Source organism: Platichthys flesus, chromosome 23, assembly GCF_949316205.1.
Source record: "Platichthys flesus chromosome 23, fPlaFle2.1, whole genome shotgun sequence".
In the NCBI taxonomy this organism is placed as follows: Eukaryota; Metazoa; Chordata; class Actinopteri; order Pleuronectiformes; family Pleuronectidae; genus Platichthys; species Platichthys flesus.
Genome location: NC_084967.1, coordinates 17,269,100 through 17,297,039, shown reverse-complemented (window position 1 = coordinate 17,297,039; position 27,940 = coordinate 17,269,100). Strand labels below are relative to the sequence as shown.

The following is a 27,940-nucleotide window of genomic DNA, read 5'->3' as shown; positions in this document are numbered from 1 at the left end:
AATAAATTACCGCAAAAAAATCCGACATAATTGGAATAAAAAAGAGAAAAGCGAGGATTCACAAAGATTAAAATCTGTCGCTCCACAGAGCATCAATACGTTTTTTTTAATCATATTTTGCTATGTATTCTGAGATATTTAGAATATTTACAGACAATAAATATTATACAATTTCTTTCCAAACAATCCCGATTACAGACGAGTGTAACACGAGCGTTTAGGAGTCGACTTCAACTCTCCGCACGTTTCTGAAACACAAAGAAAACATAAAAGACAAATGAGTTTAAAATCAGACAAATGTGAAGAGACATCTTATTTAATCAGTAAACACTTCTCATGAAGATTGACAGTGTATTAAATTATTAGATTTTTATTAGATTCATTTCTTTGATCAGTTTAAAGTGAGTCAGCAGATTGTATTGTTTAATTTATGTTTGACTCACGAGGGAGAAGGATCCAAATGTTTTCAGTTTCCTGGAATTTTAAAAATAAAATGTAATTTTGATCCTTTGTCCAAGTCTCACAGGCTGTGATGTCCCTGCTGAGCCACTGGGGGCAGCAATGAGCGACTAGTGAGTCACAAGTAGATAGAAACTAAGATTTATTGTCTAAGTTTTGTTACTTTCTGGATTTTTCTGAACCGGATGTAAATCTTCTGATTTAAATATGTTTGGTTCATTTGAACATTGAAAAAACATTTTACACAGAAACGTAAACGAAGAAGAGGAGACTCACCTTCGTCAGTGTGACAGCGTTTTAAAGCAGCGCCCCCTGCAGGCCGAGCAGAGACCTCCATGCCTCCTCCCTCCGGCCTAACGAGCGCACCCTCCTCTTCCTCTTCTCGCCCTCCCTCCTCTTCCCGGCTCGTCCTTTCTTCTTCTTCTTGCCTGGAGACCTGAACGTGGGCGACTTGTTGGTTTCCTGCGGCAGGTTGGTTCCCTCCTCGTCCTCCAGGCTGAAGGCCACCGCAAGGTTCTTGGTTCCTCCGGCGGGTTTGGAGTGCAGGGTGCTGCCGGTGGTGCTGAGGTCGAGGCCCAGGCTGACCCCCGGCAGCCCCCCGCCGGCCCCGCTGCTGCCCCCCGCGGCTCCGGTGGTTCGAACCGGGAGGTCCCGGACCTCGGCCGTGTGGACCTCGTCCAGAAGCTCCTGGAGCCACATGCGGCGCTTGAAGTCCTGGAGGGCGCGACCTTTGTCGTGCATCAGCTGAGCGTGAGTGACCGAGCGTTTACTGCAGAGAGAGAGAGAGAGGACACAGTACTCAGTTAGTGTATGAGGGAGTACAAGTACACTCGCAAGTACATTCAAAAGTACACCAACTATTTCACTAACAAGTACACCAACAAGTACACCAACAAGTACATTCAAAAGTACACTAACAAGTACACCAACAAGTACACCAACTAGTTCACTAACAAGTACACCAACAAGTACATTCAAAAGTACACTAACAAGTACACCAACAAGTACACCAACTAGTTCACCAACAAGTACACCAACTAGTTCACTAACAAGTACACTAACAAGTACACCAACAAGTACACTAACAAGTACATTTAAAAGTACACTAACAAGTACACTAACAAGTACACCAACTAGTTCACTAACAAGTACACCAACAAGTTCATCAACAAGTACACTAAGCAGTAAACTAACAAGTACATTTAAAAGTACACTAACAAGTACACCAACAACTACTCCAACTAGATCACTATCAAGTACACCAAAAAGTACACTAACAAGTACACTAACAAGTACACCAACTAGTTCACTAATAAGTACACCAACAAGTACACTAACAAGTACACCAACAAGTACACCAACTACTAAACTGACAAGTACACTAACAACTACACTAACAACTACATGTTGAGATAAAGTGTGGAAACTAATAATAAAGCCACAAAATAATTGTCTTTGTTTTAAACAGTTTTTTAAGTTTCTGAGTTGATCACATTTATCTACTGAGTTTTTAATTCAATAAAAGTTATTTAAATATTATCATCCTGTATTTTAAATGTTGGGAACGAGTCAATACGACAAAAGTCAGAAAACACACTTCTGTCACATGAGTCAACAGCTAAACATTAAAATGACCTGAAAGCACACACACACACACACACACACACACACACACACACACACACACACACACACACACACACACGGATAATACTTTTATATATGTCGAGAGTAAGTAAAAGAAAACGTCAGAAGGTAAAATAGAACTTGATGATTTACAGACAGGGTTCAGGGGTTCACATGTTTCACCAGCAGGGGGCAGAATAAGCACAGGAACCACTGCAGGTTTCAAACAGGGCAGATCTTGATGATCACTAGGTGGCGCTGTGGCTCAGGGATTCGAACTCGTGACTCCTGGTGCATGGACCTGAGCTTTAACTTCATCTCTCCATCCTTCTGTCCTGTTTGGTCCTGATAGGTCCTGATCGGTCCTGTCCTGTCCAGTCTGGTCCTGTTTGGTCCTAATAGGTCCTGCTAGGTCCTGGTTGGTCCTGTTTGGTCCTGATAGGTCCAGTCTGGTCCAGTTTGGACATGATTGGTCCGGTTTGGTCCTGATAGGTCCAGTCTGGTCCAGTTTGGTCCAGTCTGGTCCAGTCTGGTCCTGATTGGTCCTGATTGGTCCTGTTTGTTCCTGTTTGGTCCTGATAGGTCCTGTTTGGTCCAGTTTGGTCCTGATAGGTCCTGTTTGGTCCTGATAGGTCCAGTCTGGTCCAGTTTGGACATGATTGGTCCTGTTTGGTCCTGATAGGTCCAGTCGGGTCCTGTCTGGTCCTGATAGGTCCTGATAGGTCCTGATAGGTCCTGGTTGGTCCTGATAGGTCCTGGTTGGTCCTGATAGGTCCTGTCTGGTCCAGTCTGGTCCTGATGAGCGAGTGGTCCTCTCGATGGTCAGAAGTTCTGCAGCACTGAGCGATCGGAGCTTTGCTTTGCTGAGGTGTCGTTTTACTCAGAGTCTGAAATCTTAGAAAAACACGAGTTCGCTGCTCGAGGCCTGAGAACGAGGGAGACACACCTCGAGTTTCTGAGCACACAAACACACACACACACACACACACACACACACACACACACACACAGACACACACTGGCTCAGCTGTCACACTTTCCCATAATGCACTCCTCCTTTATCTTTATAAAACTGTTTCTAACGAGCTTCAGGCTTTAACTTCAGAATCAGAACAAACGTTTCCTGTGAATCAGTTTGAAGTCGGAGATCGAACCCGGTTCTGTCTCTGCAGGAGACAAAGGAGGAAGAGGAGGAAGAGGAGGAAGAGGAGGAAGAGGAGATAGAGGAGGAAGAGGAAGAAGAGGAGGAAGAGGAGACAGAGGAGACAGAGGAGACAGAGGAGACAGAGGAGGAAGAGGAGATAGAGGAGGAAGAGGAGACAGAGGAGGAAGAGGAGGAAGAGGACGTTTCCCTGAACGGCTCGAAGCTCATTGGCTTCTGGTCAAATGTTGGAGGGTTTGAATCCTGGTGCAGGGCCTCGAGTCAGGAGACAGAGAAAAGATCAAAGTCTCTCGTCTGATTTCAGGTAAAAATCTGAAACTTTTCAGGTTTTGAAAAATCAAGAAGAAAAAAAACTGAATCTGAAAATCGTGAAAGAAACGTTTGAGTTGAAGATTCTGACTTTTTAAAATCACCTTTAAATACAACGTGCTGTGTTTTGGTTTCTTCTGTTGAAAAGAAGAACTGTTTTAAAATCATCTGCAAATTACATCATATATCTTATGATCAATAAAACACCGTAAAACCAATATTCAGTTTTTTGGTGATTCAAAGAAAAAAAGGAGAAAATTCTCAGGAACTAAAGTTTTAATGTTTTCTATAAAAACGATTCACAAATGTTGAAAGTCTGAAACTTTAATTCATTATCTGAATAATTACTCAACTGTTTGTTTCAGATTTAAAGATTTTAATGAATCTCACACACGTGTTGATTTGAAACCTGTGACATCATAAATCTGATTTCATCAGATTCCATCTTTTTCTAATCATCAGATGATGGAAGGTCAAAGGTCACAAGCGTTTACGTTCCTCTCAGGCGCGTTAACCCTCGTCCTGAAATCACAGGACGGCTGTAGGTCGACTTCCCCCCCGACACGAGCAGAGCAGGCCCCCCACACACACAGACACACACACACACACACACACACACACACACACAGAGACACACACACACACACACACACACACACACACACACACACACTCCTGTGAGTGGAAACTGCTGGAACCCGTTAACGTTCACGTAAATCTGGACGACACTTTAAAAACTCAACACTCGTCCTTCAGCAAAAACTCTAAACTACAACTGCTGCCACTGAAATGCATTTCAGATGTGACCCCCCACCACACACACACACACACACACACACACACACACCTCCTGTTTAATTCCCTCTCCCTCGCTGATTAGATCCAAACGCTTCTCAGAGATCAGATCTCCGTGTTTGATGTTCTGGCTCCTGGACCTGAAGGAGCTTTGTTCTGTTTGGCACCAGGTCGGCGGCAGCGGCTCATTTGCTTTGGTCCCCGGCCGAACATCAGAATTATTCATTCCCCTGGTAAAGACTCAGCGTGTTTGTCTGAGGACGGACAGCGGGACGGGGTGGGGGGGACAGAGGTGCGTCCCCGGGGGGGGCATGCACACTGAGGTAAACACACAGGAAGCAAACAGCTGGACACATTTTCCAGTCGCTGCTCGCCCACCGTGCAGGAGCGGGGGGGGGGGGGGGGGGGGGGGCAGCAACACATGAAAAGACAGATCATCACTCGGCTGAGTTTGAACAAATGAAATCCAGACTCACATTCTGCTGCTCAGGGCATCGATGGGACGTCCGAAGTGCGGCACCGGGGAGCAGAGCAGGAACAGAGCGAGGCACCACTGCTGCAGGAGCCTCCTGGAGCAGAACATCTCTGAGGAGAAACACAACCGCAGCTTCAACAACAGTCCTCAGCAGCAGGGACACCTTCTGTCCCTCAGTTTGTCCCAGATCGCAAAGATCACAGCATCTATTCTCTGTCCGTTTGCAAATGTTCCACACAGAAAGTCCAGGTGAGGACGAGGAAACAAAAATCCCACGAGCCCGAACGCATCCAGAGCTTTTTCTTTAAGTTCCTCAGAGAGAGAATTCCTGAGCCAGAGCGTCCTGTGCAGGAGCTGATGTCCCTGCAGGAGGCTTCTGATGGAGACTCTGCTGAGATGTGAGCAGGTCTCAGAAGGGAAGAGGAGGACTGGGGAGCAGAGGACGGCCTCCGTCAGGGTCTGCCCACATCAGGGGAGTGAGGAGGCAGGAAGGTGGCGCTAGAGCAGCGCCTGCAGCTCCACCACAGAGCGCACCATGAAGGAGAGAACCTCACACTGTCAACCTCTATCTCCACTTCAATGACCAAAATAATGACACTTCTGAAATATGGAAACACAACGCAACAACTTTTCTCTTACTTTGTATTTGTGAGTTTAAGGTTCAGGTGAAAAGATCGAGAGGCAGAAATGTTTTATAAAATAATCCTTCTGTGTTTTATCTAAATTGTATATTCATATTTAAAACTAGATATATTTAAATGATGAGAGCTCAGAGCGTTTGGTGAACGTTGCGGAGCGAGAAGATCCGGAGACAAAGGTCATGATGCAGCTTCACGTTCACTGATCAGAGGTCAACATGAAACCACATGATGAAGGAGGACGAGAACAAACTGCTGCTGATTCTGTCTGTGAAAGAAAACAAGAAACCTCTTGTGAAAAAGCCTCTTATGGAAAATATGAAAATATAAAGTGTGTTTCTTTTTTCATTTACATCCATGAACAGCTTCACGTCACGTATGACACACACGTGACCGACTGTCATGGCTTCAGTGAGTCAAAGCTTCAGTGACTCAAAGCCTCAGTGACTCAAAGCTTCAGTGGAGTCAAAGCTTCAGTGGAGTCAAAGCTTCAGTGAGTCAAAGCTTCAGTGACTCAAAGCTTCAGTGGAGTCAAAGCTTCAGTGACTCAAAGCTTCAGTGACTCAAAGCTTCAGTGGAGTCAAAGCTTCAGTGAGTCAAAGCTTCAGTGACTCAAAGCTTCAGGGGAGTCAAAGCTTCAGTGACTCAAAGCTTCAGTGAGTCAAAACTTCAGTGGAGTCAAAGATTCAGTGAGTCAAAGCTTCAGTGACTCAAAGCTTCAGTGGATTCATAGCTTCAGTGACTCAAAGCTTCACTGGAGTCAAAGCTTCAGTGAGTCAAAGCTTCAGTGAGTCAAAGCTTCAGTGGAGCCAAAGCTTCAGTGACTCAAAGCTTCACTGGAGTCAAAGCTTCAGTGAGTCAAAGCTTCAGTGAGTCAAAGTTCCAATGAGTCAAAGCTTCAGTGGAGCCAAAGCTTCAGTGAGTCAAAGCTTCAGTGGAGTCAAAGCTTCAGTGGAGCCAAAGCTTCAGTGGAGTCAAAGCTTCAATGAGTCAAAGCTTCAATGAGTCAAAGCTTCACTGGAGTCAAAGTTTCAATGAGTCAAAGCTTCAGTGAGTCAAAGCTTCAGTGGAGTCAAAGCTTCAGTGAGTCAAAGCTTCAGTGAGTCAAAGCTTCAGTGAGTCAAAGCTTCAATGAGCCAAAGCTTCAGTGGAGTCAAAGCTTCAATGAGTCAAAGCTTCAATGAGTCAAAGCTTCACTGGAGTCAAAGTTTCAATGAGTCAAAGCTTCAGTGGAGTCAAAGCTTCAGTGAGTCAAAGCTTCAGTGAGTCAAAGCTTCAGTGGAGTCAAAGCTTCAGTGAGTCAAAGCTTCACTGGAGTCAAAGTTTCAATGAGTCAAAGCTTCAGTGAGTCAAAGCTTCAGTGGAGTCAAAGCTTCAGTGAGTCAAAGCTTCAGTGGAGTCAAAGCTTCAGTGAGTCAAAGCTTCAGTGAGTCAAAGCTTCAGTGAGTCAAAGTTTCAATGAGTCAAAGCTTCAGTGAGTCAAAGCTTCAGTGAGTCAAAGCTTCAGACTCTGAGGCTACATGTTGAGCTAACGCTAGTGAACGGCGTCCTGATGGGCAGCGCTTCTCCAACAGCTCCATAGCCTGATGGGTAATGACGATGAGGGGGGGTGAGATGTAAATGTATCAGAACCCCCCCCCCCCCCAGTGCCTGAAACACACTGTGGTCGTCTCACTGAAGCTCAGTGAACCAATGAAACAATGAACAGATCATGTGATCAGAACCAGGCTCCTCACTGTGATCAGAGCCAGAGAGGATCATGGGAGTTGTTCCCCCACAGAGTCAAACTCCAGTTTGTGGTGTCCTCTGCCTCTGGGATCTACCTGCCCCCCCCCCCCCCCCCCACATCTCGAGCTGGAAACAACGACCTCATGCGAGTTCACCTGCACATAAACAGGTCGTTTCCTGGCGGCGGCCCCGGGGCCCGATCCAGGAAGCTGCTTCACATTCACAGAAAATTGCTGCTTTTTGGCACAAGTCGACAAACACAAAACAAATGTCCACTTTAATGTGTGCGACCGCCCCCCCCCCCCCACCTTCGCTGCCTGGCTCCTTTTGAAAACAATTCTCCACACAAAGGCTGGTACTGTTAGAGCCCCCCCCCCCATCAGTGGTCCTGACGGGGCCACTGCTCCGTGTGAGGCCCCCACACCAGTACCAGCTCGTTCTCTTCACCGGCTCTTCACCAGGAATAAAGTCACAGATCTGATGAATCCGACCTTTAAAACCTCCTCCTCCTCCTCCTCCTCCTCCTCCTCCTCCTCCTCCTCTTCTTCCTCCTTCTCCTCCTCTTCTTCCTCCTCCTCTGACAGATTGTAACCACAGTTCAGAAATGCATTTGGCGTTTTCTGCATTCTTCTCCCCCCCGACTGGCTTCAGTCTGGTTCTCATGGTGCAGCTCCTCCACCACAGGAACACATGCTCCTCCTCCTCCTCCTCCTCCTCCTCCTCTTCCTCCTCCTCCTCCTCCTCCTCCCGACTGGCTTCAGTCTGGTTCTCATGGTGCAGCTCCCCCACTACAGGAACACATGCTCCTCCTCCTCCTCCTCCTCCTCCTCCTCCCGACTGGCTTCAGCCTGGTTCTCATGGTGCAGCTCCTCCACCACAGGAACACATGCTCCTCCTCCTCCTCCTCCTCCTCCTCCTCCTCCTCCTCCTCCTCCCGACTGGCTTCAGTCTGGTTCTCATGGTGCAGCTCCTCCACCACAGGAACACATGCTCCTCCTCCTCCTCCTCCTCCTCCTCCTCCTCCTCCTCCTCCTCCTCCTCCTCCTCCTCCCGACTGGCTTCAGTCTGGTTCTCATGGTGCAGCTCCTCCACCACAGGAACACATGCTCCTCCACCGCCGTCGACCACAAGCAGCTGAGACGAGCTGAAAACGACTCTGAGCAGCAGCCCACATATTTCCAGGGTTTGAAAGCAGCTTGACCCTGTGACCATGTGACATAATATGAACAGTGCAGCAGCGTGTTCACCCCGAGGTTTGAGGTCGATTCCCTCGGTCATGACGGATTCATGCGTGTTTACTCTGATTCTAAATATCTGAAGGTTTCTGGGATTCAAGCTGCTCATGTTTCTGAAGCTGAAACTCAAATGCATTCAAATAACAGAGAAGTGCGTCATCACCAGTGGAGCTGGAATAAGAATCCAACAACTCAAAATCAAAAATACCATAAACCACGAGTTGTAGTTTTATACTATTTCTATCTAGGCTACATGCTAATATCTAAACTGGGAATAGATCTTACATTTAGTATTTTAGAATGAATGAAAACATACAGCAGGTCAACTTTTATTATTATTATTATTATTATTATTATTATTATTATTATTATTATTATTATAATGTGTCACTAATTTCAGCAAATTACAATAAAACATCCATCAGAGAATAGATAGATGAGGGAACTGAGGTTGTCAGGTTTAAATATTGAAATAGTTTTACTTGCATTTCATTTCCCACTTCCTGATTTCTGTCTGGATTTCATCTCAGTGTGACGAACGCAGCAACTCTGTGATTCTGCAAATGAGTCTGATGATATTTTCTTAATTATTCATTTATATTTATATTATTTAAAGTTTCTATAAAATGTCAGATAAGTGAAACCAGTGTGTTCCCAGAGGAACAGGGAGATCGGTTCTGAACCTGAGGATCTGTACGATGGGACCGAGACGTCTGTCCCCTGCGGCGTCTCTGCTCGGACTCTGTCCCCAGATCAGTGAACAGAACCTGCTGCAGAGTCGCTGCTGGATCCACTGAGACCATCACTGGTTGTGGTTTGAGCCGCGCTGCCAGAGAACCAGAATGTGGAGACGGACAGAAAGGGTCTCCATGAGTCACCGCTGGATTTGATTAGTATTAAAAGAAACTGCTTTTAGCTCAGAGTTATTTTTACTTTGGTTTAAAGAACAGAATCCAGTTGAGAAACAGCAGCGTCGTATAAAACTCAGAGTTCCTTCAATTACCAGTAAATATATAAAACAACATTGATATTTAATATATTTACTGTTTGAGTTTGATTTGAAGAAAATATCATTAAATGAATCAATAGCATCAAAATAATAAAAAACACTGATCAGTGGGAATGTTATTATTTTTTAGTGCTTGAGTTTAATGAATCAAGCTGTTAGCGTTAATGAGTCATTAGCATCAAGCTCAAGTAGTTTTACACTAACAGAAAATACATCTACAGGAAACAGCTTCTTTCATTTCCCTCTCACACATTAAGTTTATTAAGATGTGATCAAATCAGCACTGAACAAATCACAAGTGTCACAAACTGACTGAAAATGTAAACATATTATTAATGCTGGACTCTTTAATACATTGATTATAATGACAGATAATTAATGTGATTATTAACAGTAGCTCACTTCTTCCATCATATTTAATGTGTTGCCACTAACTACACTGTAAATTAGCTTAGTGTTGCTAACAATGCTAACCTCAGAAAGAATGGGGGGGGGGGGGGGGGTGGACTTAAGTAATATTATAACAACATGTGAAATAACTTTGAATCTAAATTTGTTCTGTTGATCTTATGTTTCCATCAATTCAAAAAGACTCTTTACTGTATTTTCTGTGAATCTGGATCTCTTTGATAAAACGAGTCAAACCTTTAGTTCTCACATCAAGAGACTTCATTCATCAAAGTGGAAAAGAAGCAGCTGCTAAATGAAGTTTCACCATAAACTTCAGACGTGTTTTCTATTATTACCAGTGGACCAACGACCACCAGAACAACCAGCAGAACTCAGCAGCACCTGACACTGGTCGGACTGGGTCCAGATAGTTCAACACTAAAGAGCTCAACTCTCCTCAGTCTGACGGGCTGAAGGACAAGTTCTGATCAGGTCCCTTTATTTTGAAAATCCTGTATTTCAGAGCCCTGACGGTACAGGTTGTTTCCCCAGAGGAACGTGGACTTGTTCTCTTCAAACAGGTCATGAGGTCAAAGACAAACCAGATCATAGAATAATCCTTCAACATGATAGGGTCAGGGTCTAGGATTAAGGGTTTAGGGTTAAGGGTTAAGGGTTAAGGGTTAAGGGTTAAGGGTTAAAGGTTAAAGGTTCAGGGTTTAGGGTTTCTTACCTGTGTCAGTCGTGGCCCTTCAGGTTCGTACGAGTCCAGTGAAGAGTCCCAGATTGATCTTGTTCCCTGAAGGAGCAGCTCCTCTGGACTCTTTGCTGTGAAGGTTGCAGAAGATCTTTAAATAAGGTGAAACCCTCCTGATGACATCACAGCGGGTCATCAGCATCATCACCGCCTCGCCGTAGAAGCTGCATATGTAATTAGATGAACTTACTCACTCTGCTCTTCCCTCCTCCCACATCCCCGTTCCTCCGCCGGCTCCCCCCCCCCCACCACCACCACCACTCCACTCCAAGTCAAACTAATGACACGTGGGAGTTCCTGCGTCGCTTTCCTCCAGCTGTGGTTTTATTGGTGGCTTGCTCTCACTTTGCTTCACCATCATCCTCCTCACTGGTTCTCACTGGGCTCTACGTCACTGAGGCGTGGAAACCAAACCTACACGTTCAGACCTTCACTGTTGTTTCTGCACCGACTGAATCTTTACTTAGGCACATTTATGTAATAATTTCAAAGCCCAGAATGAAAACAGTGCTCAGACAGATGTGTCTCGACTGGTGTCGTCTCTGTTTGCGTCTGATTCTGTCTCACTTTAATTCTACTGCATTGAGTAATGACCCCCCCGCTGGCAGACGAGTGTTTGTCTGACCCGAGGAAAACAAGGAAAAGTCTCTGAGGGACATGGAGGCAGTGGTTCCCCCCCCCCCCCCCCCCGCTTACGCAGCATGGCTGCTCGTCTGCAGCAGCACGTGGGTCGGAGCTGCTCTATGTTTAGCAGAGGGTCGTGGTTTCGCTTGTGAACCTCGGGTCAAACTGTTCTTCACCAGACGCTGCTGATCCAGGTTCTGTGAAGAGGAGACCAGCTCTGAGTTCCAGCTCCCAGAATGCAATCTGACAGGTTCAAACTGTGATCACCTGAATTCACATCAACCGTCTGCTGTCGGGACCCAGCAGGGGGCGCTCATCTGTTACACCTATACCGATCCATTCAAAAATGTAAACGGGAAAGTTGTGAAGTGAATGAGATTTTTGATAAAGACAAAGTAAATATTAATATTTTAATTTCAGACGCATCACAGACTCTTGATTCCATGAATTCATCGATGCTGTTGATGTTCTATATTTAGTTTCTGGTCATCGAACGAAACACGACAAACACCAAATGATCTGAAATCCTGAAGCTGAGTTCAGATTTAGTTCTGAACGTTGGTCACCGATGAAGCTGAATGAAATGATCTCTCTAATTAAACGTCCGGCCGCTGTCTGATGCTGTTCAAGTCACAGAACTGAAGATGGAAGAGGAGTGAGGCGGCTCTAACGAGATAACGTGAAGAGGAATCATCATCAGCTCATAAACTCTCTGCTCATGTGGAAACATTTACAGAAGTTTTCCTTCATAAACACACGAGATGAAAACGAAGCACTAAAATGTTAAGTGTTGTGTTTGTGGTGGAGATGTGAACACGAGCGTCTCTGGATTGATCTCCTCCAATGAATCTGTGTTTGAAGTTCACGATCATTCAATCACATCCAGACTCGGATCCTTCGTTAGTTCACTTCTTCATTTAAACTGATTTTAAGACAAAACACATAAAGTGAGCGAGATAAAAAAAAAACGAAATCTTAAAGTCTTTAAAGATGATAAATCAATGAAACGATCTCACAATGTTCACGGAGCTTCAGACGTTCACACCTCGGAGGTGATGTCACACCATACACTTCTTCTCGTCTCTAACTTTCTGTTTCTTCCACCTGACGCGCTGTCATCCCCACTTCACTGTAACTGCCCCATGCAGAGGTCGATGAAGAGGATGAAGAGGATGAAGAGGATGAAGAGCTGGAGCCGGGTTGTTCCGTGCGGGACCATCTCCTGCCTGGAAGTGAATCACTGGTTTGAAAGTGGAAGCACATTGAGGAGCTGATGGGAGCTGACAGGAGGATCAGAGCAGTAATATCGTCTCCCAGTCACATTCTGGGAAGAGAAGCATAAGAGCAGATCTTTAAGCCTCACACTCACTCACAGCCCTTCTGTGGATAAACATGTTTTCATTGTCAAGGAGATGAAGACGAGGGCCGAGAGCTCTTCGTCTTCAGAGGAGCCGCCCACTCAGGACGAGGAACGAGGAGTGAGGCAGGTTTCACAGATCTGAGGGAACGTGGAACCTGCAGAACTCAGACCGAAGCAGAAGAGACGACGACAGGAACCAGGACGACCTCAGGGTGGCGCTCAAGAGCATCAGTACGGTTCATCCTGAGGGAACCATGAACCTCTGAGGGCCCTGCTGCAGAGTCACTGAGGAAAAGAGTCCGAGCAAGAAAATACAACATGGTTCCTGTTCCAGGATCAAATGAAGGACTTCAGATTCTGGATCATCTCCTCTTCATGCTTCTGTTGATCTTTATTCTCATGATTTAAAACAACATCAGAAATCAAATGATTTTCAGGCCTGAGTCATCAGAGCTGCGTTCATATCACAACACACACACAGACACACACAGACTCACACCCACACACTCTCTTAAATCAACACAGGTCTGCTGCACTCTGTTATTAGCAGCAATATTTCATGGATCTATTTATAGTCGTGTGAGTCGTCTGATTTGCTTCGTGTGGTGGAAAGTCAACTTGGAATGTGAAGCTCAGACACTTCTCAGAAGCCGTCGCTCGCCGCTGCACAGTCGCACACGTTCCTGCTCACGTGCACAGCAACACACCCGTGCACAGCAACACACCCGTGCACAGCAACACTCCCGTGCACAGCAACACACCCGTGCACAGCAACACACCCGTGCACAGCAACACTCCCGTGCACAGCAACACACCCGTGCACAGCAACACTCCCGTGCACAGCAACACACCCGTGCACAGCAACACACCCGTGCACAGCAACACACCCGTGCACAGCACCACCTCCCTCAGCCAGCACGGCTCGGACGCAGCTTCCGGCCGCGTCGTGCACGTACAGTAGATCTGCTGCTCTGCGCTCACCATCACATTCCTCTGTCTCTAACTGGAAACTCTGGAGCTGGCGCCGCTCTGCAGCCGCTCGCCCGGTGCAGTGGAAGAAATGCGTCTGGAATTACAGAATCGTAGGCGAGCTAAATCTCTGAGGACACCTTCACATGGAAAGTGAAGCAGCAGCTCATCACACATGCACAGTCAGTGTTAGAGAAGAGGCAGAAACTTGAGAGGGAAGAGTCGCTGAGTTTGGTGCATCAGGTTTTCTGAAAACTGCAGAAGTGCAAAACTGCATGAGTGACAGGGCAGGAGGCGGAGCCACAGGACACACCCACACACGTCTCAATATAAAACATGCTTACATCTGAGCAGGAGGGTTCAAATAATGAATAACATATTCAATGAATAACATCTTCATTATTTGAACTGCATTGACATTTAGTATTTTTGCCTGAAGATCAGAGGTCCTCAGAATGATCCTGAGTCATCATCTGAGGACCATGAGCAGGTCCCAGTGGAGGTTTGTATGCCACGTGTCTCTGACTCACTGAGCCGCTCCACTAACAGAAACCTGCTTCACCCTCTGGTTGACGTTCAGGGTTTGATTCCAGTGTCTCTCTGGAGGAGCTGGACGCAGAGCGGGGGGGCGTCGCTGAGCTGTGGCGGGAAAACCCAGAAGAAGAGCTGCGAGCGGCGAGGAGACGAAACCACGGCGGGGTCTGGTCTGGGATCAGCCTGACTGCGGTGTCCCTCCACCAGGCGCTCAGCTGCTGTGTTAGTACAACATGATCCTAAGACTCGCCTGGACCCCCGAGGGATTCTCCCCTTTTAACACACTGCAGCCCCCCCCCCACCCTAACCCCCCCACACACATCAGAGAGGGTCAGAGTGTGAGACGACGAGCTAACGTGAGACGAGCTAACGTGAGACGAGCAAACGTGACACGAGCTAACGTGACACAAGCTAACGTGACACGAGCTAACGTGAGACGAGCAAACGTGACACGAGCTAACGTGAGACGAGCTAACGTGAGACGAGCTAACGTGAGACGAGCTAACGTGACACGAGCTAACGTGACACGAGCTAACGTGAGACGAGCTAACGTGAGACGAGCTAACGTGAGCAAGCTAACGTGAGACGAGCAAACGTGAGACGAGCTAACGTGAGACGAGCTAACGTGAGACGAGCAAACGTGACACGAGCTAACGTGACACGAGCTAACGTGAGACGAGCTAACGTGAGACGAGCTAACGTGAGACGAGCAAACGTGACACGAGCTAACGTGACACGAGCTAACGTGAGACGAGCTAACGTGAGACGAGTTATAGTGAGACGAGCAAACGTGACACGAGCTAACGTGACACGAGCTAACGTGAGACGAGCTAACGTGAGACGAGCAAACGTGACACGAGCTAACGTGAGACGAGCTAACGTGACACGAGCTAACGTGAGGAGATGATGGGTGTGAACGCTCATTGTGTTCATTTAGTTCAGTTAGACCGATGCTCGTCCGCGAAGACAAAAGAACTCTGTTTTGACACAACAGGGGGGGGGGGGGGGGGGTCTTCATGGACCTGCTACTGGTGGGTCCTGATGGTTCTCTTCCTGTTCAAACCAAGAACCAGTCTGTTTGTATTTTAACACCAGCGTGGATCCAGGTGATAGCCGGGCCCACGGGACTGGAGTTCAGAGACGTCTTCATCGTGTCCGGCTCCTCTTCTTCATCCTGAGATATTTGGGTTCTTCCAGTTCCCTCATCAACACGTCCACTTGCTCACATTAACTGCTGCTACGCTAACAGTGCTACAGGTCCACTGTGCGCTGTCACAAGCTCATTGTGAGTTTTTGTGTGTTTTTGTTGTGTCACAGTCAAAGCTGCTTATTTGACCTGAACCTGTAGAAGCTGTTCTTGGGTCTAGTCCAGCTGTGGTCACATGACGCCTCCTCGCGGTAGCCAGCGCTCCCTGGGTGGGGGGGTGTGGACCTGGGGGGGGGTCCCCTCAGCCCACACAGACCAGACTCTCTGTTTCTGCTGCCTCAACCTCAGGCCTCGCCACAAATGGCCGCCGTGGCTGCCAACGAACACAGAGCAGCGAGCTGTGAGTCTGACTGCTCGCTGTCAACACCGCCCGACTGGAACAGGTCCTCCACAGAGGCGGGATTCCACCCGCCGCTAAATAAAACTGTGTTTGAGGCAGCAGTGATGTCACTGAGCTGGGACCCTCTGGTTGGTGGCTGGTGGCGTGGGCAGGTCTGGTGGAAGCCGCTGTATCATCGGTGTAGGACGAGGCCCAGGGCATTGTGGGAAATGTGCGTGTCAGCCCAGTTCTTTGTATCACAACAGTCGTCCACCTCCACTTCTGCTGCAGCCACGTCTTCATGTTACTGCTCCTCATTAGTTGGATCATTGTCAGCGTTGGTCACGTGACCTGTCCCCCTGAATGTCCCGGCTGCTGGGGACGGATCACAGTGTGTGGCCGCTCACGCCTGAAGATCCACATGTGACAGGCGAGCTATTCAGAGCAGCAGTGGGCGTTGTGTTGTGGATAATGTCTGTGGTGTCGCTCTAAACACAGAGAGCTTCACTTGTTATGATACCAAAGTAGAAAGAAACAGCTCGGGCTCACGTCACAGGCCTCAGAGTAAGTCGAGGCTTACCGACTCTGCCAGAGCGTCTGCCAGCACGGCTCTGTGGTCGCACACACACACACACACACACACACACACACACACACACACACACAGACACCACTTCACACTACAACAGAAATGCCAATGTTTTTAACAATTCAGAGTATGTTCTGAATTGGGTTGAAACGCCCAGTCACAGTCGGACTGGTTTACGGCTCCACTCTGAAATAACTACGTTTTAAAACTCAGATCTGTTTTCAGACTCCAGGTGAAATCCAGAGAAGGAGGATGATGAGGAGGAGGAGGGGGAGGAGGAGGGGGAGGAGGAGGAGGAGGGCGGGACACATGGAAGAGATAAAGACTGGATGAAGAATGTGAACTGTCCCTTTAACTTCCCTTCAGTGTTTGGCAGCAGAAGAATCTTTATTGTTCCTAAAGGGCACGTTGTTGTTTGTCATTAAACTTGATGGTGAGTTGTTGTTGAGGGAACTCGGTGTTACATCGTGATCTTTCCCACCTTTAATAACCATGTGCTGGAAATGTCATCAGCCTGTTTTCATCCCTCTGTGATTTACAGACTCATCTCTCTGCTTTATTACATGTTTTACTCTTTGGGCAGAAGCTTCAGTCTGGACGTCCTGACTCGTACATTCATGGTTTATGGGATGGGGGGGCGAAGGACATCCCAGCTGATCATCTAAAGCTTTCCACAGCAGGAACTTTCCCCAGGAACCAGGAACTCAGTGTGTTTCCATCTCAGGGTCCCAGTTAAACCCGGGAGGAGTCTTCTTTCTCCTGATCTTTAGACCCTGGTGGACAAACAGGTGAACAACAGGCAACACCAGCTCTGATTAGCTCCGGTAGCTAACAGTGCTGCTAACGTTAGATGAACCATGTTTTAAATCACAGATAAATTCAATTCACTCAGTGAAAAAGAAAGTGTAATTATTTAAACTTTCCACTCTGGGGATCTGAGTTCTTCTGAGTGGACGTGTGAAGCTTCTGACTCAGGACCAAGCCGTGAACACGATGATTCAGGGTTCGCTTGAATCGTGTGAGTCGAACATCAAGTTTCAGTTTAAATTCCTCTCAGAGAGAAAACTGTCAAAGTGCCCGAGAGGCTTTCGGCAGAATGCCCCCCCCCCCCCCCCCCCCTCCCCAGACGAGGAGGGGCTGCTGGGAAGTCGGCCAGCTGGAGGCGGCGGCGTCTCAGACCTCCTGAGACGCCGCCGCCAGAGGAGCGAGGGCAGCTCCTCGCTCCGAGAGGGCGGAGTCCTGCAGCCCCGTCAGGTCCTCACCTGTCGGACACAAGGTCCAATCACGTCTCCAATATCAGCTCCACTGGTTCCCAGTGTGTGAACCAGTCCTTCCATCTCTGTGGGGACCAGAGTCTTACACTTCACATTGTGACCACATTTTCACTTCTGGAGAAATTTAATCAGACGTTTAAGAATTTAGACAAGGTTGTATGTGTGTGTGTGTGTCTGTGTGTGTGTGTGTTTGTGTGTCTGTGTGTGTGTGTGTATGTGTGGTTGAACACAGGGAGGAGTGTGTGATCAGTATCAGTGGTGACATCGCTGCGTCTTGATGTTGTGTTTGTTTACATCAGCTGTTATGATCCTGGGTGGTGTGTGTGTGGGGGGGTATGTTCGGTGTTTGTGTGTGTGTATGTGTGTGTGTGTGTGTGTGTGGGGGGGCAGATTGAAGAGACAGAAGTGTCTCCACCCGTCCGGAGACGCCTCAGTGCGATGGCGTCATGTTTGACATGTTGTTCCATCATCAGAACTCAAGTCAACGGAGAAACTGTTACCTCCTCTGACCATTTTCCACTGGACCACTGATCCACAGCTGAGTCACACAACGACACACAGTGATCCACAGACACACACTGATCCACAGACACACACTGATCCACAGACACACACTGCACCAGTAGGATCTCAGGGTCGAGGTCATTGCAGCAGGATGAGTTCAGAGAACCAGAGGTCAGACACAGAAACAGTTTGATGGGTCTCGTTTCCCTCTTCTTTGTGTCGTCTGTTCTCTGAGGGATTTGAACCCTTGTCTGTTCTCTGAGGGATTTGAACCCTTGTCTGTTCTCTGGATGGGTTTGAACCCTTGTCTGTTCTCTGGGGGATTTGAACCCTTGTCTGTTCTCTGGGGGGATTTGAACCCTCGTCTGTTCTCTGGGGGGATTTGAACCCTTGTCTGTTCTCTGGATGGGTTTGAACCCTTGTCTGTTCTCTGGGTGGGTTTGAACCCTTGTCTGTTCTCTGGGTGGGTTTGAACCCTCCCCTCCTGGACGGTGGGAATGTTGGGATTGGCTCCCACGATGTTTCGATGGGTGTGGGCTCTGACCCAGTTTGGGGAACACAGACATTTAGTGAGATTGTTTGCAGGTTGTAGATTTGCTCTCGACTCCGAGGGGGCTGGAGCCCAGAGCTTTAAACACTGAAGACGTTTCGTTCAGAATCTGTTTTCACTCTTTAAATGTTTATTAATAAAACAGGAAACAGTCAGAAATCTGTTTCTGTTTTTCAGCGTCATGAAATCAAAGTGAACTGTGCTGCTGTGGCCTCGTTCCTCAGGAGAAGCTGAGTCGTTAGCCCCCCCCCCCACGAGTCGTTAGCTCAGGTTCTCGTTCACTAACGACTCTGGTTCAACGTCACGTCGTGTTAGAGAGGCCTTGATCAGCTGCTCCACAATAATGTGCACCAGAGCTCTGGAAACATCTCAAGGCTGCCCCTCGCTCCTGGCAGCGCACACTAATGACGCTGCACACACACACACAGACACACACACACACACACACACACACATTCCTGAAAAAGAGGCTAATACACACTGCAGCCACTCTGTCTAATGTTTAAATTGCTTATCTTTAAAGGAGCCACAGACCACACGCTTTCCTGCTTTCAACACTTCACATCGTCAGTGAATGATGTTGCTATTGATCTGCAGCCAGTCGGCCTGCTTTGTGTCACATACACACACACAGACACACAGACAGACACAAACACACACACATATAATGACTGGAATCATCAGGATCTTGTTGAACAGATGATAAAGTCCATTCTCTGTGCTTCCAGCTCAAAGTTTGAAACAGAAACTCTTCTGTTAAACTTTACAGAATCGATCCAGTGGAAACACCAGATTCTGTCCGGGTCACCATCAGAACACAAACACCGGATCTGATCTCCTCTCTCTGGGTTTACATGACGACAGCATAGAAAGCTGACTCAGGGGAACTTCGTGGATTTGAAACCAATCTGCTGCAGTAGAACCCAGAAGATGTGAACCATGAGGAACAGACGGCGTTTCATCTTCAACAGTTCAGAAAGAGGACCGATCAGAATCCATGGGGATCCATCAGAGAGTGGTGAGGCTTCAGTTTCCTTTGAGAAACCTTCAGCTGCTCAGACGTCAGGTTGGATCCATGGTCCAGAGGAACTTCGCCTGTTGAACAGGTTTAATGAAGGAACAGACACAGACTGTCTGTGGTTCAAACCTCTGGACCTTCGCTCCAGCTCCAGGTTCTTTCTGCCTGCTGCACCTGAGCTGCAGCTAACAACATAACTGGATTGGCTGCAGAGTGTGACTGAATCCTGTTAACCTGTTTCCTCAGCTCGCAGCGCTCCAGCCTCAGACCTTCAGACCTTCAGACCTTCAGACATTCACACCTTCACACCTTCAGACCTTCACACCTTCAGGCCTCAAGGCTGAACGTCGCCCGCCGAGGATTATGGGTCATTAGGAGCCGCTAGTCCCTCGGTTCTTCAAACAATCTCTTTAATAGCATCACGTTCTCCTCAGGACCTCTGGGATAATCACACATTCAATCAAAAGAACAACTCAAGCCTTGATTCTGTTTGTTTACACACGACACACATTTTAGCAGCTCAACGTACTAATGCTAAAGATTTGTTAAGTTAACTCTGTTCAAGAAGAACTGACCCTAAAGAAAGAACTGGGAGGAAAACCTTATCTAATAATTTATGTAAATAAATGTCAGTAATTCTTTTTCTTTGGGTGGGGGGGGGGGGAGGGGGAATACTGTCTGCAGAGGATTAATCCACATTTGGTGCTCTAGTGTGTATTTGGTTCCATCTCGTCAGCTTTACCAGCTAGCTTAGCTATTAGCAACACGTTATTAGCTTTATCAGCTAGTTAGCCACGGTAGCTAAGCCGGTGCTGTAGATCAGCAACGTATTATTAGCTTTACAAGCTAAGTTAGAGAGGGTTTTTCTATCAAACACATTTTCACAACTTGATTTGGGTATCATCGAAAAACTGAGCAGGAATAATCTTTAGGACATTTCTTTACACGCTGTTAAAAACTAAACTAAACTGAAAGAAATACATACTGCATGTGTGTGTTTGTGGACAGACACTGTGTGTGTTTGTTCATATCGACGGTGGCAGGTGCTGTGGTTTCCCGTCAGAGGGGGAGCACTGGGAGCTGTGGTTTGGGATCTCAGCGCTCGGACCACCGACAGTTAGCTGCGCTCATCAGAGCTGACAGGTTAATGACGGCCTGACGAGGCTCAGCGAAGAGTCCGGAGTCGTACTGAGGGAACACAACACCACGGCCAACACACACAGCGACACACTAACACACTGACACACTGACACACTAGTCCACAGCTTCTCATTCTGCTGCGACCGGGCCGAGGGTTTGTCTCTTCAGAGTTTGGTCTGAAATACGTCCTGTCATCATCAACTACGTGGGCGGAGTCTATCTATACTTGACTCTGATTGGTTTGTAGAGCAAAATAAAATAATCTTTATATAGAAAGTAAAGCAGCATAGGACCGGACACTGATCCTTGCTGGACTCCTTCATCACTAATTGAATCACTTGGATCCGTCAGCAGCAGCTTGAGACTGGATTTGCTCGACTTGTTCAAATGAAGGATTTCTCGTGCACAGATTGAAACGTGTGCACGAGAATGTATTTCAGGAATCTGCACAGCCTCACTTGTAACGGCTTCAGTGCAGGTGCCTCGCTCCTGCCGGCCGTGGGGGGGAAATGCCCCATTTGCAAAGTGACCATCAGTCATAGTGACAGGTCTGAGATGAGTGCGGCGGCGGAGGGGGGGGGGCATTCAGGTCGCGGCGAGCGGAGCGAGACACAACCGTCTCTGTCTGAGGCCGCGGTGGATCAACACACCGCTCACCACTTCAGACCTCACACACCAACCAAGAAAACACACAGCTGGGACACACACACTCACAACTTTATGTAAATGAACACAGTAACACCAGTGAAACCCCCCACGTCCAGAAAGTACCACACTGTAAGAAGTATTCTGAGCTCTACTGCAATTCAAAAATAGAAAGTACTAAAATGCATCAGTCCTCAGAGCTGCAGCAGGACTCTGCAAACGTGAGGTCACGTGTGAAGTCACAGACTTTAACGATAAAACAGCAACACAACATAACCCGACATGGGACCTTCATCATCTTCATCATCTTCATCTCTAAAGTCCCGCCCCAAATGAACCCTCATGAATCAGATATAGAAGAAGAGGCTTCATGTAAAATAAATCTTCGTGGAGAAGAACAGATTTTACAAACGCTGCAGATTCTATAAACTGTGATTTCCATGAATCTATGTGAACGTGTAAAATGAACCGGAAATGATGACGTCACAGATCAATGTGTAAACAACACGAACCACGAACAACAACAACAACGGCTGCTACTGGTTCCTCTACGTTGGCTGTCGTGTGTACGAAGTATCACAGAGAACCAGTGAAGGTCACATCACTGGGCTCACTGGTCCCAGCTGGTTCTGCACATTGCGTTTCTCTGCTGTGATTGGTCCAGGTTTGTCCATCTGATCTGATCTCATCATTCCAACAACAAGAAGGATAAATGCCTGATTAATGATCCTTCGATTACAAATGGACCCTGAGGATTGAGTCATCACTTCTTGTTTGTCCTGCTCATCTGAACTAACGTAGAAGTTCATCTGCTCTCGTTTCTGCACAAAGACACATTTTATTGGCAGCTTCAGAGTTTGTCTACACCATAATTGAGAAAATACAACATGTGCAGTGTTGTTTTTAATCACATTTATGGCCCCTCATATAGAAAAGGATCCATATTAGCCGAGTGTGAGTCACTGTTGTGGTGTTGTGGTTACAGGCGCAGGGCGAAGCTGTCGCCTCCATGGGCGTGTCGGGTCGCTCTCCGGAAACCGGCCCGGCTCCGAGTCATTTAAAGAAGTGTGTAAAACATAAACGAGCTCGGCCGCGACAAACCGCCGCGCGTGGCTACAAGGGGGGGGGGGGGGGGTCTGAACCCTCTCAACTCAAATCAGAAAACCACAGAAACGTCTCTGTTTGTTTTCTGGACGTTTGAGAAAATTCATCATCTGAACAGAAACAGAAATAAACTTTTTACAGATTGTTCATTTGTTTTTGAATTAATAATACAAGAACACAAAATACATAATGTTAGAAAACGGATTGATGAAGTGAGATTAAAGAAAACATGAGCAGTTTAACATGTTGACCTGATGGTGGCGCTACAGGAAAGGTCAGAGGCTCAGCAGAGACAAGAGTTCATCCTCAGGGGGCCATGAACAACCATGAATATCCAGATGTTTCTGTTTTAATGTTTCGTGTGAATTTGACACTGGAGGAAGAATGAAAGATCAGAGATCATCTTCTGGGGACAATGAATATTCACAGGAGTTAGTATTTAATGTGTTTAATTATATTTATATATCAAATAACATTCAGTATCAACATGTGAGGGAACGGAGGCTGATGTGATATTGTCGTATTCACGTTCCTGTGATGAATCTGAAGTCGTGTTCCCCCCCCACGTCGGTCCTCTCTGGTATGTAAACAGTGACACAGTTACTCAGCAGTGATCCAGAGTTTCCAGAGCGAGCGCCTCGCCACCAGGGGCGTCTGAGCTGATGACTAATAAACGTGTCATTAAGGCTGTTGGTTTCCTCAGCGGGTCGCCCTGTGGGGGGGGGGGGGGGGGGGGGTTCCAACCTGTCAATGTTTATGTTTAAGTTGGAGGGAAAAGGTGACGGGTTGTTCCTGGACGAGGAGCGAATCATCTCCCTGAAGGGCGGAGCCAGTGAGGCTCGTGTGCCCTGATTGGCTGCCGGCTGCCCAGATGAGATTCAGCTCTGTTGATTACGAGGTGACAGCAGGGGAGCGGGGGGGCAGCCGGGACCAGGAGCGATTACTGATCAGTGGAGGGGGAGGTTCCACCTCTGAGAGTTGCCTTCTTCAGAATAAAGGCTCATTAGTGTGTTTGAGTCGAGAACCTGTGATGTCATGGACGAATCAAGCAGCAGTGATTCACCTGGATTTATGAACAGCTGCAGGTTCCAGTTGTCGTAAATCGTGTTTGCAGAGTGAGCCACGTTCGATTCCGGAGCGTCAGTCGACTCATTGATGGAACGCTGATCGAGTCCAGATCCAAACTCGGAGCTGAAGATGGAAACTCAAACTAACTCCAGTTTATTGCTGTTGATGGACTCATCACTGAGGCTGGAATCATCTACAGAGGAAGCTCCAGATCTCAAGGATTCACAGAAGCCTTGAGATTTAAAATGTAAGTTTCAAATAGTGAATCAAGCTGTTCTGCAGAGGAGTTCAGGGCCGATCGTCTCATCTGATCAGTCAGGTGACTGAGAGGCTTTCACACGTTCCATCGTTATGATGATGGAAAATAAACTCAAACCATTCTTCTAACCTTGTCCCTTCAAAACGACTTCAAGTTTTCTTTCCCTTTCTCCAAACATGGCAGCGCGCCGGCAGCCTCTCTCTGGTTCTGGGCCCCGGAGCTCGGAGGTATGGCGCTCGATGCCCAGTCGTGAGCTCACTTCTTATTTACTCACCCCCCCCGGCCTCTCCGGTGGGACGTCTGGGGACGGAGGCCAGGTGAGGAGGTGAACCCGCGGCCCGGCAGACGTCAGGGAACCGTCTGAAGTGCGAGAGATTAACACTCGCTCAGAAACACGTTCCCGGGCGCCGGTGCCACCGGGCGCCACCGGGCTGCGGTGAATCCGGTGGGGACATAACGAGACACATTTGTTTGACTTTAAAAGGAACAGTCTATTAAAAACAGAGCTCGTAAATACTCCCATGTCCACACCTCCTGACGAACACAGGCCAGGTCTGACAGAAGATAATAAGCAGCAGTGGAGTCGGTTTTTAATAACGTGACCTCCTCCGCGTTTTCCACTCGCAGCCACAGAAACCGGCTCCGGCCTCAGACGTCTCAGACGAGGAGGAATGCTCCCCACGTCCAGAACGTCTCCACAGGAACATGCATGTGCATCACGTGACCTATGGAGAGTAGTGGAGTACTGTGTGAAGGAACCGCTTGATCTGAGTTACTCTGCTCACACGTGAGATTCAAGAATCCATCTTCACAAAAGTGTGTAAGTGACGTAAACATGAAGAATTCCACCTTCAGTGAACAGCACGTTAGCACATGTTAGCATTATGTTTATTAAGGTTTATTAGGGTTTGATAAAGGTTTATTAATGTTTATTAATGTTTATTAAGGTTTACTAAGTTTTACTAATCTTTATAAAGGGTTAATAAAGGTTTATTAATGTTTATTAATGCTTATTAAGGTTTACTAAGGTTTATTAATCTTTATTCATGTTTATTAATGTTTAGTAATGTTTATTAAAGCTTCAGGACTTGCTCTTTCAGTCTGAGACAAGCTGAGGTTGAATCTCTCCCGTCTTCATGTTCCTTGCTGCTCTCGTGTTTATAACAGTTTCAGTGGCTCGTTAGAATCTGAGTTTATAATAAAGTTGAAATGATGGTGAGGACGATGTTTACAGAACAGCTTCACAGCTCCTGACAGACTCTATATTTATCCAGACCTCACAAACATCTGGACGAGCTGCAGCAGCTGTAACCCTACAGTAGGTGCTTCTGTGCAGCCTCCACTTATTAGCTCTTGTCCTGTTGCTGAGGTTTGGATGGAGTTACTCCACCGCACAGTAAAACCAGAGCAGTCGTGTGGAGCGTCTCCCTCTGGTCTGAAAATCCCCTGGCAGGCGGGGGTGTGGTGGCCGACACGTCTTTGTCTCAAACAGCACAAACAGCACAGAGCTCCAGTGACAAGCCTGAAGCCACCTCAGACCTGAACAGACCTGAGGTTCCACTGGAGGATCAGGTTCCTCCTCAGACCTGAACAGACCTGAGGTTCCACTGGAGGATCAGGTTCCACCTCAGACCTGAACAGACCTGAGGTTCCACTGGAGGATCAGGTTCCACCTCAGACCTGAACAGACCTGAGGTTCCACTGGAGGATCAGGTTCCTCCTCAGACCTGAACAGACCTGAGGTTCCACTGGAGGATCAGGTTCCACCTCAGACCTGAACAGACCTGAGGTTCCACTGGAGGATCAGGTTCCTCCTCAGACCTGAACAGACCTGAGGTTCCACTGGAGGATCAGGTTCCTCCTCAGACCTGAACAGACCTGAGGTTCCACTGGAGGATCAGGTTCCACCTCAGACCTGAACAGACCTGAGGTTCCACTGGAGGATCAGGTTCCTCCTCAGACCTGAACAGACCTGAGGTTCCACTGGAGGATCAGGTTCCACCTCAGACCTGAACAGACCTGAGGTTCCACTGGAGGATCAGGTTCCACCTCAGACCTGAACAGACCTGAGGTTCCACTGGAGGATCAGGTTCCTCCTCAGACCTGAACAGACCTGAGGTTCCACTGGAGGATCAGGTTCCACCTCAGACCTGAACAGACCTGAGGTTCCACTGGAGGATCAGGTTCCTCCTCAGACCTGAACAGACCTGAGGTTCCACTGGAGGATCAGGTTCCTCCTCAGACCTGAACAGACCTGAGGTTCCACTGGAGGATCAGGTTCCACCTCAGACCTGAACAGACCTGAGGTTCCACTGGAGGATCAGGTTCCTCCTCAGACCTGAACAGACCTGAGGTTCCACTGGAGGATCAGGTTCCACCTCAACCTCAGACCTGAACAGACCTGAGGTTCCACTGGAGGATCAGGTTCCACCTCAGAGCTGAACAGACCTGAGGTTCCACTGGAGGATCAGGTTCCACCTCAGACCTGAACAGACCTGAGGTTCCACTGGAGGATCAGGTTCCACCTCAGACCTGAACAGACCTGAGGTTCCACTTGAGGATCAGGTTCCCCCTCAGACCTGAACAGACCTGAGGTTCCACTAGAGGATCAGGTTCCACCTCCACCTCAGACCTGAACAGACCTGAGGTTCCACTGGAGGATCAGGTTCCTCCTCAGACCTGAACAGACCTGAGGTTCCACTGGAGGATCAGGTTCCACCTCAGACCTGAACAGACCTGAGGTTCCACTTGAGGATCAGGTTCCCCCTCAGACCTGAACAGACCTGAGGTTCCACTAGAGGATCAGGTTCCACCTCCACCTCAGACCTGAACAGACCTGAGGTTCCACTAGAGGATCAGGTTCCACCTCCACCTCAGACCTGAACAGACCTGAGGTTCCACTGGAGGATCAGGTTCCACCTCAGACCTGAACAGACCTGAGGTTCCACTGGAGGATCAGGTTCCTCCTCAGACCTGAACCGACCTGAGGTTCCACTGGAGGATCAGGTTCCACCTCAGACTTGAACAGACCTGATCATCCACAGTAACTTTGACCTTTGACCTTTTGGATATCAAGCGTCATCATCATCTGTTGGTGCATCCATCCTGGAGTTGACCGTGACCTTGAACGTGACCTTGACCTTTGACCTATCATCACTGACATCTGTTCCTCTTTGAGTTAAATAAAAAACTAATTCCCTGGAGGCGTTAATGAGACATAGTGATGAGAAGGTAATGTGGAGGCCAAGTGAAGAAGATGAAGAGTGATGAAGAGTCTGGTTCAAGTGGCCGATCCCATCAGGAGTGAAATCAGGAGTCGTCACACTAACAGCTCGACAAAGTCTCATTCAAGTTTCTGTGAATATGAATTCATAATTTAAAATGGTAAATGAATGAGATCTCATCTTCTACAGACTTTTAAAGAATCTGTTTCCTGCTCTTTTTCCTTTATGAACCACAGACCATTAAATCCAGCTCTGATTCCAGACCAGTTGTAAATCTGCTCTGAAGTGGCTGAGCTGAATTTTATTTAAATAAGAAACATCTATAAACGTTCTGACGCTCAATGAAACCTGGGAAATGAGAAATGTGTGTGGCCTCAGATCGTCTGTCGCTTCAGAACGTCCTCGTCTTCTTCAGAGTGGAGAAGACACGTGAGGAAGAGGAGGAGCTGAAGGCTGATAAAACCTGAGCTGTCTCTCTGCTCCAGATGCAAGTTAATTAAAAGGTGGTTTGTAGTCGTGAGTTTAAATCCGTTGGGAAACAGCAGAGGATCATGGGTAATGTCCCCTGTTCAGTTAATGATTCTGTTCATGATGTTTTAATGTCTTTATTTTCTCTTTATTTTCTCTTGAATTGATTCTTTAACTCATCTTTACTTGTGCTGTTTTTTCTTTGTGATGATTTTGAAGATCACATTAAATGTTATAAAAAGGTTTCATGTTGTGTTTTGACCTGAACGAGTCTTTGTTGTTCAGATTTATTTCATCATGTGGAAAGTGCCCCCCCCTGCAGACGCTGGCTGTGATTGGTCGGATGCTGTTTCCATTCACAGGATCCACTCGTTGATGTTCCCTCTTTGGTTTGTTCCTGTGGACGAGCGGAGGAACATTCAGACGGACTCGAGCTCAGGAAGAAGAAAAGAATCCGCTCAGCGTTTCTCAGTAACTGTAACCGACATGTTTAAAGTATCA

The 27,940-nt window shown here is 47.5% G+C and overlaps 1 protein-coding gene across 1 annotated transcript; it reads right to left on the bottom strand.

Annotated features, from left to right (window-relative positions):
* Window positions 1–87: 87 nt before the first annotated feature.
* On the bottom strand, window positions 88–10,805 carry pthlha (parathyroid hormone-like hormone a). The gene is made up of 4 exons (XM_062382844.1): window positions 10,560–10,805; window positions 4,828–4,936; window positions 736–1,228; window positions 88–248 (listed from the first exon to the last, which is right to left on the bottom strand). The coding sequence occupies exons 2-3, from the start codon at window positions 4,932–4,934 to the stop codon at window positions 757–759; spliced, it is 579 nt and encodes a 192-aa protein (XP_062238828.1). The 5' UTR covers window positions 4,935–4,936; window positions 10,560–10,805; the 3' UTR covers window positions 88–248; window positions 736–756.
* Between the last annotated feature and the right edge of the window lie 17,135 nt (window positions 10,806–27,940).